At 52.1% G+C, this 13613-nt stretch overlaps 1 protein-coding gene across 1 annotated transcript in view; it reads left to right on the top strand.

Annotated features, from left to right (window-relative positions):
* The first annotated feature begins 280 nt into the window (after positions 1–280).
* The window catches only part of ETFB (electron transfer flavoprotein beta subunit), a 25420-nt gene continuing 12087 nt past the window's right edge, over positions 281–13613 (top strand). Inside the window, exons 1-2 of the mRNA XM_015412947.1 lie at positions 281–365; positions 8155–8313. Coding sequence (XP_015268433.1) covers positions 303–365; positions 8155–8313 — 222 coding nt within the window. The 5' untranslated portion in view covers positions 281–302. The remainder of the gene's footprint in view (positions 366–8154; positions 8314–13613) is intronic.

Consider the following 13613-nt stretch of genomic DNA (forward strand, 5'->3'; position numbering starts at 1 on the left):
AAGGACTAAAGAGGCACCGGGAGCTTTTCTGCCTTTTGGCAGGTCTTAAATCCCGCCCACAGAGTCATTCCATTGGCTAGCAGAAATACGGGTCTGTGCTTTGATTGGGCAATACGAATTCTCTTTCCCCCCCCCCCGGCCCTTCCTGTAGCCACCTTCCCTGCGCTTCCCCCACCTTTCAGCCACGACCCTTTACCGATTGGCTGAGTCAGTCTAGTGGGCGGGAGGAGAGACTCTCAGGGGGCGGGGCCTCCGCGATGGAGGCGGGGCTGCTGGGAGAGCGACCGGGAAGGAGGGCCAAGATGGCGGCGTCCGGGTTAAGGGCGATGGTGGGAGTGAAGCGAGTCATTGACTACGCGGTGAAGGTGCGTGGCTTGGGCGCCCGGGCTCCCCCTTCCCTCGCGGGGGATTAAGCCAGCCTCGCGAGCGCGTCACGTGGATGGGGACTTGTGCAGCTGGCCTGATGTGGAGGTGGGGGGGGGGATGAGCCTCCATGTGTAGTCGCAGTCTTTCTTAGCGGGACGCTGGGCTGCCGAGCGATTGCCTGACACTAAAGGAAGCTGGGCTGGATGGATCCGTCTGCCGATTCCAGGGAATCTCTCCTTTCGAAAGCAGCAGGGAAGTTGTGCTGTGCAGGGAGAGAGGAACTGCTCTTAGGGCTGCCACCTCTGGCTTTGGGAATTTCTGGAGATTTGCAGGCAGTGCCCGTGATAGGCAGAGTTTCGGGAAGGAGCTCTGAGGAGAAGAAGAAGAGATTGGATTTATACCCCGCCCTTCACTTGGAGTCTCAGAGCAGCTTACAATCTCCTTTCCCTTCCCCTCCCCACAACAGACACCCTGTGAGGTAGGTGAGGCTGAGAGAGCTCTGACAGAAACGGCTCTTTTTCAAGAACAGCTGTGCCAGAGCTTGTGACTGACCCAAGGTCACCCCAGCAGGTGCAAGTGGAGGAGTGGGGAATCAAACCCGGTTCTCCCAGATTTGCCCTTCACTACACTACACCATAAGAGTCCTCCCTCCAAATCTCCCTTTGTCAGCACAGGATCTGATCTCTGTCACCTAGAGATCAATTGGGAATGTAAAAAAACCCCTGGCACCACCTGGAAGTTGGCAGTCATATGTACTGAGCTACTGTGTGTTTGTCAAAGAGGATATCTGTGAACTTGTAGCTTTGGATCTACCCAGGGCGACTCCACACAATCTGCCTCCCCAAGAGACAGGAGCCTAGCATGGGACAGATATGCCCCCATGCTCAAGCCGCTGCTGTCGGGGCAATCTTGGCGCTGGGTCACTGTGCCGCAAGTAGGAATGCAGCATGCGTGTCCGCCTTGGTTGCTCGTCCCCGATCTCTGACAGGCCCCCAAAGGTCTCTGTAGCCCAGTCAAGGCGGATAAGCTGATTGGCACAAGCTGTGCAAGTTGCTGCCTTCCCTCAGGGCTCTACCCCCACTGATTTGGTGTCTTAAGCGTTTGTCTGGGTCTCCTGGCTGGTGGCGCCTGCACTGCAAAGTTGCCTGCATATTTTGCTCCCTGCAGTGGGGCAGTTTGGCTCTGGAAAGGGTATTGGCGGCTGGCAGAGTTAAACACCCCCTTCTACCAGCACAGAAGTCCCCATCGAAATCAGCTGGATTTGACTTCAGTAGCCCCTTGGAGACCAACAAGAAGAAGAGATTGGATTGATACCCTGCCCTTCACTACCCAAAGGAGTCTCAGAACAGCTTACAATCTCCTTTCCCTTCCCCTCCTCACAACAGACACCCTGTGAGGTAGGTGGGGCTGAGAGAGCTCTTTTGAGAACCGCTCCTGAGAGAACGTGTGACTGACCCAAGGTCACACCAGCAGCTGCATGTGGAGGAGTGGGGAATCAAACCCGGCTCTCCCAGATTAGAGTCTGCGCTTCTAACCATTACACCAAACTGGCTCAAGATTTTCAGAGTATAAGCTTGCGAGAGTTAATACTCCCTTCCTCAGACTGGCTGTCAGAAGCCTATACCCCAGAATCTTGTTTGTCTCTAAGGGGCTTTTGGACTCAAATTTAGCTTTTCTACTGCAGCCTGAAGCTCTCAAAATCAGAGGCCGCTTCAAAAAGAGAGCAGGGGCTGATCTCCAGCGCCGTGTTCCTTGCAGCCCAAAGAAATCTCGACATCTCAGGCCGCTGTCGGGCAAGCGTCAGCCTGACATGCAGAGAGCGATTTTGCAGCGCGGTGCCATAAGGTTCTAGACACGTCTCGGTCTCTAGCAATACAGCCATTCTTTGTCACTGTATGTAGTGACAAGCAGTGTTCTCTCTAAGCTGTGCACGTTTGCAGCTGCTCATTAACACAGGAAGCCCCGCTCGGGAGCAGTCTGGAGCCATGTGAGGTCTTTTACTGCCTGTTGCTCGTTATAAGATTACAGCAATTATATTCTGCTCAGGATGTGAACTACTCTGCTCAGTGGGGGGGGGGAATTAGAGAGAACATTGGTCGCAAACAGTAAGTGGGCTGTTGCAGTCCCTAAGATTGGACGCAAACACCCTTCTTTCTGACTGTAGTATGTTTTTGTCAAGTGGTTAAGACGCTGAACTGCAGGCTGTGGAAGGTCAGTAGTTCAGCAGTTCGAGACCCGAGTGTGCCGCATGACAGAGTAAGCTCCCGTCTCTAGTTCCAGCTCCTGCCAACCTAGCAGTTCGAAAGCAAGAAATTGCAAGTAGATAAATAGGGACCACTTCGGTGGGAAGGTAACAGCGTTCCGTGCGCCTTGGTGTTTGGTCATGCCGGCCACATGACCACGGAAACGTCTTCGGACAGCGCTGGCTCTTCGGCTTTGAAACAGAGATGAGCACCGCAACCCTAGAGTCGGACTCGACTGGCTTTCGAGCAAGGGAACCTTTACTTTTACTGTGTGTGGGGGGGGGAGGAGCTTTTGGCCTAAAGCCTTATGCAAACAAGCGTCTCCTGAAGACCTTTGACCGGAGTGCTTTGGAGAAGTCTCAGCAATACTATTGGGACACTCAGCTGCCTTTTTAAGAGTCTGACTTGCCTGATTTCTTTCCCACAGACAGGCTCTGGGGCAGAGAAATTATTTGACAGATGTGGTAGAGGTTTTCACCTAGCTGGGTGTTTCTTACAATTATTTGTGTTGTCCTTTCGGAGTGTAAGAAGTGCCTTGCTGGATCAGACCAGTGGCCCCCCCCAGTCCAGCGTCCTGTTCCTTACAGTGGCCAACAAATTGCCTGGGAGGGCCCACAAACAGGGCGTAGAGGTCGAAGTGGCTTCCCAATGTTGCCTCCTGGCACTTCTATGCCGAGGCTGAGTGCCCCTGAATGTGGAGGTTCCCCTCAGTCACCATGGCTAGTAGCCATCAGTAGACCTGTCGTCCACGAATCTAAAGTCACTTTGGTATTGGGGGAACCTTTATTTCATCTTATGAGACCTTTTGTTGTGTTTTCAAGTAGGAGGAGGGAATTGAGACCAGAATTATATGGGGCTAAAGCAACTGCCCTATGAGGATTGGTTAAAATGTTTCGGTAATTTATGTACCCCACCTTCCTGAGTAGATCTAAATGACCTGCCTACCATTTTTCTTCTCACCTTGACACAGAGAGTACTCCATCTTTCTGTGTTCTACCTCTGAGGATGCCAGTCACAGGTACTGGCGAAACGTCAGGTCCTACAATGCCAAGACCACGGGCACACAACCCGGAAAATCTACAACAGCTATTGTGCTTTGTTCGCATAATGAGAAGACATTACTGGAAAAGACAACAAGGCTAGGAAGAAGAAGAGGAGGAGATTGGATTTATACCCCGCCCTTCACTACCATAAAAAAAACTAAGATCATGGCATCCGGCCCCATCACTCCTTGGCAAATAGAAGGGGAAGTCATGGAAGTAGTGACAGACTTCACGTTCCTGGGATCCCAGATCACCGCAGACTGTGACAGCAGCCGTGAAATTAAAAGACGCCTGCTCCTTGGGAGGAAAGCGATGGCGAACCTAAACAGCATGATAAAAAGTAGAGACATCACCCTGCCAACAAAAGTCTGCATGGTCAAAGCAATGGTATTCCCTGTAGTCATGTATGGCTGCGAGAGTTGGACTATAAGGAAGGCCGAGCGCCGAAGAATAGATTCGTTTGAACTATGGTGCTGGAGAAGACTCTTGAGAGTCCCTTGGACTGCAAGAAGATCAAATCAGTCAATCCTAAAAGAAATCAACCCTGACTGTTCCCTGGAAGGCCAGATAATGAAACTGAAGCTCAAATACTTTGGCCACCCAATGAGAAGGGAGCACTCACTGGAGAAGACCCTGATGCTGGGAAAGATTGAAGGTCAAAGAAGACGGGGACGGCAAAGGATGAGATGGTTAGACAGTGTCATAGATGCAACGAACATGAAATTGAGCCAACTTCAGAGGACAGCGGAAAACAGGAGGGCCTGGCGAGATCTTGTCCACGGGGTCGCGAAGAGTCGGAATCGACTGTGCGACTGAACAACAACAACTTCACTACCTGAAGGAGTCTCAGAGGGGCGTACAATCTCCTTTCCCTTCTCCTCCCCACAACAGACTCCCTGTGAGGTAGGCGGGTCTGAGAGAGCTCTCCCGAGAACTGCCCTTGAGAGCTCTGAAAAAACTTGTGACTGACCCAAGGTCACACCAGCAGCCGCATGGGGAGAAGTGGGGACTCAGACCCGGTTCTCCCAGATTAGAGTCCGCTCTCCTAACCACTACACCAAGCTGGCTCTCTGGAAGGAAAAGAGGAAGACCCCAGCTGAGATGGACTGACTCCGTCAAGGAAGCCACAGTCCTCCATTTGCAAGACCTGAACAAGGCTGTTAACGACGGGATGTTTCAGAGGTCATTAATTCGTAGGGTTGCCATAAATCGGAAGCTACTTGACAGCACTTAACGTGGGCACACAAGGGGAGACATGATGGAGGGCTGTAAAACCATGTACGGAGAGAGGCTTCCTCCCTTTCTGGGAATACAAAGAACTGAGAACACAAAGAACTCGGAGTCGTCTGGCGAAGCTGAAGAGCGGGAGATTCCGGGACAGACAAAAGGAAGTACCTCCTCTCACTGCGCATTGTTAAATTGTGGAACTCCCTTCCGCAGGGTATGGTGATGGCTGCCAACGTGGATGACTCTAAATGGAGAGTGGACTATCATTGGCTACTAGTCATGGTGAACATCTATTCCTTCCAGTGCCAGAGGCAGTGTGCCTCTTTCTATCAGTTGCCAGGGAGCATGGGCGAGAGGGTGTTGTCGCAGTCGCGCTGCTCGTGGGCTTCCTGGAGGTGGCTGGACGGGCACTGTGTGAACAGAATGCTGGATCTGATGGGCCTTTGGTCTGGTCCATCAGGGCTCTTCTTATGTCGTTATTGTGTATCCAGACCAAGGTTTAATGTTGCCTTCTAGCAGTGGGAATGTAAGGGCAAGCACATTGGATCAGACTAACAGGTTCTCTGGCCCCCGAATTCTGCTGCCTCCGAAGCACTGTTATTCAGAGGGTTTTTGTCTTCGATCTTTTAGTATCTAATGGACGGAACTCTCCTCCTTTAATTTTGCTAATCCCCTTGTCTAATCCCAAACCCACGGCCAGTAACATTTAAAGGATGGTTAATCCCCCCCACCTTTTAGTGTGGCCCGTCCCCAGGAGAGCAGTTGTGTGGAGGAAGATTTTATGCCAACCAACAGTCTGATGGATATGCTTTGATTCCTGCAATTGTGGAGCGGTTCCAGTCAGAGAAATCGCCCCTGTGCATATCCACGTACCGCTGGGTCATGTCAGAGAATGTCTCCGTGTAATTTCATTCCCACGCATGACCAAAATGATTGCTTGAATTGCCCCCCTAAGAAGCCGGTACAAGAGAAATCGGAATGCGCTGCTGCTTTGGGTCGGTAGCGATGCTCCCTCTAAGCTGCAGAGTCTTGTGAGCAAAGATTCTACTTTGTGAGCTACTGGCATTGAAGTTGTGAACGGGCGATTTGGCTGCTGCATGAATTAGTTTGCTCTGGAGCCCTCCTTCCTGAGCAAAGACAAAAATGGGTGAGCCGGAGGCTAAAAACCTGTGAGCTAGCTCACACTAACTCAGCTTAGAGGGAACACTCGTTGGTAGCAGGATCGAAGAACAGCGCAGGCCTGGGAGTTTGAACTTGATCAAGATACATTAAAGCGAAGTGCCCTGGTGTTGAAGTCTTGGGTGGAGATCGCGAGACAATCCGCCTGGCTTCCCTACAGGGGCGGTTCTGCTGGTGTAGACTCTGTAGCCCGATCTCAGATCTCGGGAGCCAAGCAGGGTCAGCAGCTTAGATGGGAAACCACCAAGGAAGTCCAGGGTTGCTAAGTATTGTAGCCCGGTCTCCTCAGATCTTGGAAGCAAAGCAGGGTCAGCAGCTTAGATGGGAAACCACCAAGGAAGTCCAGGGTTGCTAAGTATAGGCAGGCGATGGCAAAGCCACCTCAGTTCACCTCTTGCCTTGAAAGCCCTACGGCAGGGGTCCCCAGTCTTTTTGAGCCTACGGGCACCTTTGGGATCCTGACACCGGCTGGTGGGTGCAGATACAAAATGGCCGCCACCTGAGGCAGAGCCAACCACAAAATGGCTGACACAATTTATTTATTTTCATTTATACCCCGCCTTCCCCGCACGCAGGCTCAGGGCAGCTTATATAGGCACAAAAGTGCAATAAGAATACAACAGGTTAAAACAATTTAGGCAAAAAGGCACATCTCACAGGATACATAAACGACTAAAATACTCACTCCCTATTGCATATCACGTTGGGGTCAACGAGGGGGGATGCCATGGGCCACGATGTCCAGATGGCCCGTCAGCCCAACCCGGCGAAACTGCTCTGCAGTCGCACGGTGGTGGTAGTGGCGGCGGCGGCTCCTACTCAAAAGCCTGGCGGAAGAGCTCCGTCTTGCAGGCCCTGCGGAACTGTAAAAGATCCCGCAGGGCCCTGATCTCCACCGGGAGCTCATTCCACCAGGTAGGAGCCACCACCAAAAAGGACCTGGCCCTTGTGGCAGCAAGCCTGGCCTCTTTCGGGCCCGGGGTCACTAGGCGGTGTTGTGACCCCGACCAAAGTGCTCTTTGAGGCAGAGCCAACCACCCAGTGTCCGGGAGTGAGGCTATGCATCACTCTAATAGTAACGCTTCAATGTTTCAAGTAGACGCCCTGTTTACTGGATGCCTTTTAAAGGGAACTTCTTGTTTTGAAGTATTTCCTTGAATACACGCAGTGAAGATCACGGTGCTGTGGTGGCAGCCGCGGCGGCGGCAGTGTTTTGAAAAATCCACCCAGCCAATCAGATCTTCAGCGGCCAGTCAGAAGCCCTGCAAGGCAAAAGCCCCGCCCATTTCCTGAAAACACTTGTTGGGCGCCTGGAAAAATGCCGGTGGGCGCCCCAGCTCCCACGGGCACCAAGTTGGGGACCTCCGCCCCACAGGATTGCCATAAAGTTGATGCGACTTGACGGTCTTCTCCTCCACCAGCAACAGTGAGTCCACCTGCCCGGCCTTTGAGTCAGTTTTATGCTGCTACTGAGTGTTCCCGCTGCTACTGAGAGCCAGTTTGGTGTAGTGGTTAAGTGCGCGGACTCTAATCTGGGAGAAGCGGGTTTGAGTCCCCACTCCTCCACTTGCACCTGCTGGTGTGACCTTGGGTCAGTCACAAGCTCTGGCACACCTGTTCCTGAAAGAGCAGTTTGTGTCAGAGTTCTCTCAGCCCCTCCCACCTCACAGGGTGTCTGTTGTGGGGAGGGGAAGGGAAAGGAGTTTGTAAGCCGCTCTGAGACTCCAAGTGAAGGGCGGGGTATAAATCCAATCTCCTCTTCTTCTTCCCTCTAAGCTGAGATAGTGTGAGCTAGCTCACAGTTTTTTAGCCTCCAGCTCACAAGCTTTTTAGCCTCTTAGCTCAGGAAGGAGGGCTCCAGCGCAAACTAATGTATGCAGTAGCCCAATCGCTCACTCACAACATTAATGCCAGGAGCTCCTGAAGTAGAACTTTTGCTCACAGGGCTCCACCATTTAGAGGGAGCCTTGCTGGTGAGAGATGCCCCGCTGCCTTCTCCAGATGAGGAGTAGCAGCTGCCCCCAAATGCTCGGTCCCTGGTTCCGGATCTCCCAGGGAGCTCCCTTAAAGAAATGGCCTTCCTTCCTTCCTTGCAGGTCCGGGTGAAACCAGACAAGACCGGGGTGGTGACGGATGGGGTGAAGCATTCCATGAACCCCTTCTGCGAGATCGCCGTGGAGGAGGCCGTGCGCCTCAAGGAGAAGAAGCTGGTGTCCGAGGTGGTGGCCGTCAGCTGCGGTCCACAGCAGTGCCAGGTGAGGGCACGGATCCTGGGCGGAGGGGGAGATGGAGGGGGGGTGGAGCCTTCCTCCAGGGAAGCCTTTAACGTGAACCCTCAGTTGAGTTAGATCCAGGTGGGCAGCCCTGTTGGTCTGAAGCAGCAGAACAAAGGTCGAGTCCAGTGGGGAACCTTGAAGACCAGCAAAAGTTTAGTCAAGGTAGGAGCTTTCGTGAGCACGCCCACTTCCTCAGATACATCGAAATGGAAGTTGACAGTTCATATATACAGGCAGATGGCTCTACACAGGCAGATGGCAAATTAGCAGACAACTTAAGAAGGATGTTTTGACATACGCAAAGGCCAAATTCGTACGGCCCTATCTCCTGTTTTGACATATTTATTACTTCACAATTCCACCCCCCCCAATTAACTCCAAACAAATGGCGACCGAATGAACTTAGCTTGTTATTGCTGTTTAGTCTTTGCATATGTAAAAATATTTTCGTCAAGTCGTATGCTAATTTCCTGTTCACCTTTCTAAAGGCATCTACCTATATATATGTGTGTGTGTGTGTATATATATATCTATATATCTATATATAGATATCGATATATAGAATTGTCAACTCCCATTTCAATGTATCTGAGGAAGTGGGCCTGCACACGAAAGCTCATACATTGAATAAACTTTTTGTTGGTCTTAAAGGTGCCCCTGGATTCAAAATTTGGTCCTCAATCGAGTATCCAAAGTTGTCTTGAGCTCTACCAGTGTGGGGTGGTGGTTTGTGTCTCATACTGGGATCTGGGAAACCTGGGTTTGAATCCCCACGTGTGCCATGGAAGCTCGCTGGGTGACCTGGGCCAGTCATCCACATTCAGCCTAACCTACCTGACGGGGTTGTTGTGAGGATAAAACGGAGGTGAGGAGAACGACCTAAGCCGCTTTGGTTCCCCATTGGGGTGAAAAGCTGGATATCAATGACGCAAATAAATATCACATATTCATTTAATGGTATCTTAAAATCCTGTTCTGTTCTCATAGATTACCTGGTTTCCTCTGTTTTCTCCTAAATACCTGCAGTTTCCCCCCCATCCCCAGCTTCCTTCACAAATATCCCATGGGTTACAATCCACAAGCAGCCTGCACAGCTTAGTTTCGTCTGTGGTCGTAGAATCATGGAGATGGAAGGGACCTCCAGGGTCATCTAGTCCAACCCCCCTCACAAATGCCTCCCTTCCACACACAAACACTCAGTGACCCCTGCTCTATGCCCAGAGGAGGGCAAATCAACAACAACCCCGCCCTCCAGGATCCCCGGCCAAGTTGGCCTGGAGAAAAAAATTGCTTCCTGACCCCAAAGTTGTCAGATCTCGGAAGCTAAGCAGGGTTGGCTACGGTTCGGACTCGGATGCGAGACCACCAAGGAAGACCAGAGTCGCTATGTGGAGAAAGGCAGTGACAAAACCACATCGGAACATCACTTGCCTGGAACACCCTCTGTCGGATTGAAGGCACCTTGCTCTGCTTATGACCGATGAGCAATGTTCCCTCTAAGCTGAGTTAGTGTGAGCTAGCTCACAGTTTTTTAGCCTCTGGCTCACACATTTTTTGTCTTAGCTCAGGAAGGATGGCTCCAGAGCAAACTAGTTTATGCAGTAGCCAAATCGCTCGCTCACAACTTTAATGCCAGCAGCTCACAAAGTAGAATGTTTGCTCACAAGACTCCACAGCTTAGAGGGAACATTGCTGATGAGCCCCAGTTGCATCCAGTTTCATCGACTCTGTTTTGTGCACAGTGTACATGGAATGTGGGTTAGAACTCGGGCAAAAACTGCCTTGAGGGTTCAGGCCCCCAAATCTGACTGGTCCGTCTGGTAAAGTGTGCAGAGGTCTTAGCCGCGTACGTTGCTTCCCGTTTTATTATCAGTGGCTTATAATGTGTCGAACGGGGTACTAAATGCTTTTAAAGCCCAGCATGAGTCTTCCTTGGGAACTTATAATACATTTGGCACGTGGCTTGGCTTGCTTACTCGAGTCCCTCAATCTCTTTGCAGGAAGGGCCCCCCCTGTGAATCTGCCTTCTCATGACAAGTGTGTCCGCATTGCATGAGAAGATTGAGGTGGGGGTTACTGACGCAACCCGGGGGGGGGCGGGCAGCTCTCTGAACCGTTTCTGCTTCAGGCCTCTCAAGTGGCCAGACTGCCTTTCTCCGACGGCTGTTTGGAAGCAAGGCGGAGGTGGGCAGGTCACAGTTTCCCATCTGTCGGCGTGCTCAGCGGGCTGTGAGCGGCATGATTAATTCCAAAGCAAGGGTTTCGTGCCATGGAGGCGGACAGCCACCAGGTGGCAGCAGTGGCACGAGAGGACCGGCGTGGTTTTCATTCCCTTTCCCAGATCTGACCACCTCACAGGACCAAACTTAGCAGAATCGCACCCTTCTAACCCCATCGACTTCAGTGGTGGTACTCTGCTTACGATCGCACTGGTGAAGTCTAGAGGACCTGTCTTGGGTGGGTAGCCGTGTTGGTCTGGAGTAGAAGAGCAAGATTCTAGCAAAGCAGCGTCTTATACCGTGGGAAAATTTGGTTTCCATAGACTGGCCTGTGCCACATTGTCATTCCGTGGGTTGGCTCAGGTGTGTGGGAGGAGGCTGGAGGAAACTCCTAGATTATTGCTCAGTTCAGAAAGAAGAAGAGGAAGAGATTGGATTTATACCCCGCCCTTCACGACCCGAAGGAGTCTCAGAGCGGCTTACAATCTCTTTTCCCCTCCCCTCCCCTCAACAGACACCCGGAGAGGTAGGTGGGGCTGAGAGAGCTCTTTCGAGGACTTCCCTTGAGAGAACAGCTCTGAGAGAACTTGTGACTGATCCAAGGTCACACCAGCAGCTGCATGTGGTGGCGTGGGGGATCAAACCCGGTTCTCCTAGATTGGAGTCCGTGCTCCTAACCACTACACCAAAGTGCCCCCGCCGCCACCACCTATTTCCACAAAGGGTCTCTGTTTAGAACAATTCTCAGACCAGGAAACACGCGAGGACGAACTTAACAGCAGCTGTTTTCTTTTGTGGCTTGCACAAAGTGGCCTAGGAGTCGCCAGATACAAAGAAAAAAGACCTCCCCCTGCAGGGTCTTTAACAGTTACGTAGAAGAGGAGAACGCCGCCCCCCCTCCCCCGGTCGGGGTTCCCTCTTGACACCCAGTTTGGTGTCGTGGTTAAGTGCGCGGACTCTGATCTGGAAGAACCGGGTTTGATTCCCCCACTCCTCCACTTGCACCTGGCTGGATGACCTTGGGCAAGCCATAGTTCTGATAAGAGCTGTTCTTGAAAAAGAGCAGTTTCTGTCAGAGCTCTCTCAGCCCCACCTACCTCACAGGGTGTCTGTTGTGGGGAGGGGAAGGGAAAGGAGTTTGTAAGCCGCTCTGAGACTCCAAGAGAAAGGCAGGGTATAAATCCAATCTCTTCTCTTCTTCTTCTTGACTTGGAACACCCTTAAAGCTGGGGGTGAGACGCGGAATGGGACCGAGCCGGGCTTGGGAAGCTTCTCCTCTTTGCCCAGAGACGGGCCGGGGCTCCCTTTCCGCCCGCTTGTGGGAGGCCTGGTCTTGGCAACGCGGTGCGTGCATTGCGTGTGTAAGAGAGCGCGTGCACATGGCTGCTCCAGCTCTGTGGAAGTAACCGGTCCAGACATGCCCCTCTGTCTCTGCCTCTCACCTCCCCTTCTCTCTGCGGACCTGGCTCGGTTCTATTTTCTGCCGGCTGCGGGTTTCCTGACAGCCACGCACCCTCGCCAGCTATTTTCTGCACCGCTGCTCCCTCTCTCTCGTTTTCCCGGTGACCTTCACTCTGCTCCCTCACTCTGGCGTTCCCCCACTTTTTTCCTTTCCCGGCTCCCCCAGTTCCCAAACATCTAGAGTCTGCTCACATTCCTTAATCTGAGACTGGAAACTCAAAGGGGGGGGGTGACTTTGTTGTCTCTGTTTAAGCCCCCCCCCCCGTCCACCCGTTTTCCACTCTCAGAAACTGCCTCAGGTTGTTTAGCGGTTGTTGCGGTGGCGGCGTTTGGGACTGCTAACTCAGCAGCTGCCGCTGCGACCCTGATGTATGCGTGCAGCGCCTTGGCGGCCTTCCCAGTGGGGCAGGCATTCCCCCTTTCCCTTAAGACGCGATTATCGTGGCTATTAAGGAAGCTGGAAAGAGATCTCAGATTCCTGCGTGCTGGCATCAGGGTTCTCCCCCCCCCCGCCCCCTTAAAACTCCGCATCAATATTTTATTTATCCTGCCCCGGTGCAGAGCAGGTAATAAATTTTCCACGCCGTCAGCACGATGCCCTCCTAGTAGCGAGAGTGTATACCAAGCCCTGTCGCTCGTTACTTCTTGCTTCCGCGTGCCTGTGTAGAATTTGGCCCTGCGAAGCACGGTGTGTTGGTTGCTAGGCATGCAAATAGGTGTGAGGTGAGGATGGGGATTGGTGGGATGGCAGTTGATATCGCAAAGGTACTTCCCGCCCCCCCCCCAAAGGAGTTCATAGGAGGGCAGAGTTTCTGGAGCATGTGAGTGTTTGGAGAACTCAGTGCTTCCCCCTCGTTCTCAGCTTTCTGGGAATAACCTCTCCCATCCGTGCTGCGCCAGAAACATCCCCCAGTCCTGACTGTGTAAAAGTGCCATGTAAAAGGTTAAGTCAGTGCTTCCAAGCTCTTAAGTACAAGGTAGAACATTGTTGGGTGCATTGTTGGGACTCGGACTGAGTTCGAATCCTCACTGTGCCACAGAATTCGCTTTCAGTTCTCCTCTCACAGTCTGACTCACTTCACTTGTTTGTCGTGAAGATAAAATGAGACTGTTCCTTCTGTGCCGCCTAGATCTCCTTTGGAGAAACAGGGCACGCGTATGCGATAGATACAACCGGGCGAGGTTGGCCTCTGTTCCCATTTTGCAGACGAGAGAGCTGGAGTTGTAAGACATTGACTGTTCAAGGCCCTCAGTGTTAGTTTGAGTCGATTGACAGCTTGCCCCTCCCTGGGGTTAGGGCTGGCACAATCTGTTAATTACCCTTCCCTGGCTATCTCCACCTCCCCCTCCAAAAAAATAATAATAATTGGCATAAAAGCATCTTTTGCTTTTTTATGGTGGTGGGAGAAAGTGCCATCAAGTTGCAGCTGACGTACAGTGACCAGTGTTCCCTCTAAGCTGAGTTAGTGTGAGCTAGCTCACAATTTTTTAGCCTCTGGCTCACACATTTTTCTCTTAGCTCAGGAAGGAGGGCTCCAGAGCAAACTAATTTATGCAGCAGCCAAATCGCTCGCTCGCAACTTTAATGCCAGCGGCTCA

Source organism: Gekko japonicus, unplaced genomic scaffold (genome assembly GCF_001447785.1).
Source record: "Gekko japonicus isolate JY-2015 unplaced genomic scaffold, Gekko_japonicus_V1.1 scaffold1915, whole genome shotgun sequence".
Lineage (NCBI taxonomy): Eukaryota > Metazoa > Chordata > Lepidosauria > Squamata > Gekkonidae > Gekko > Gekko japonicus.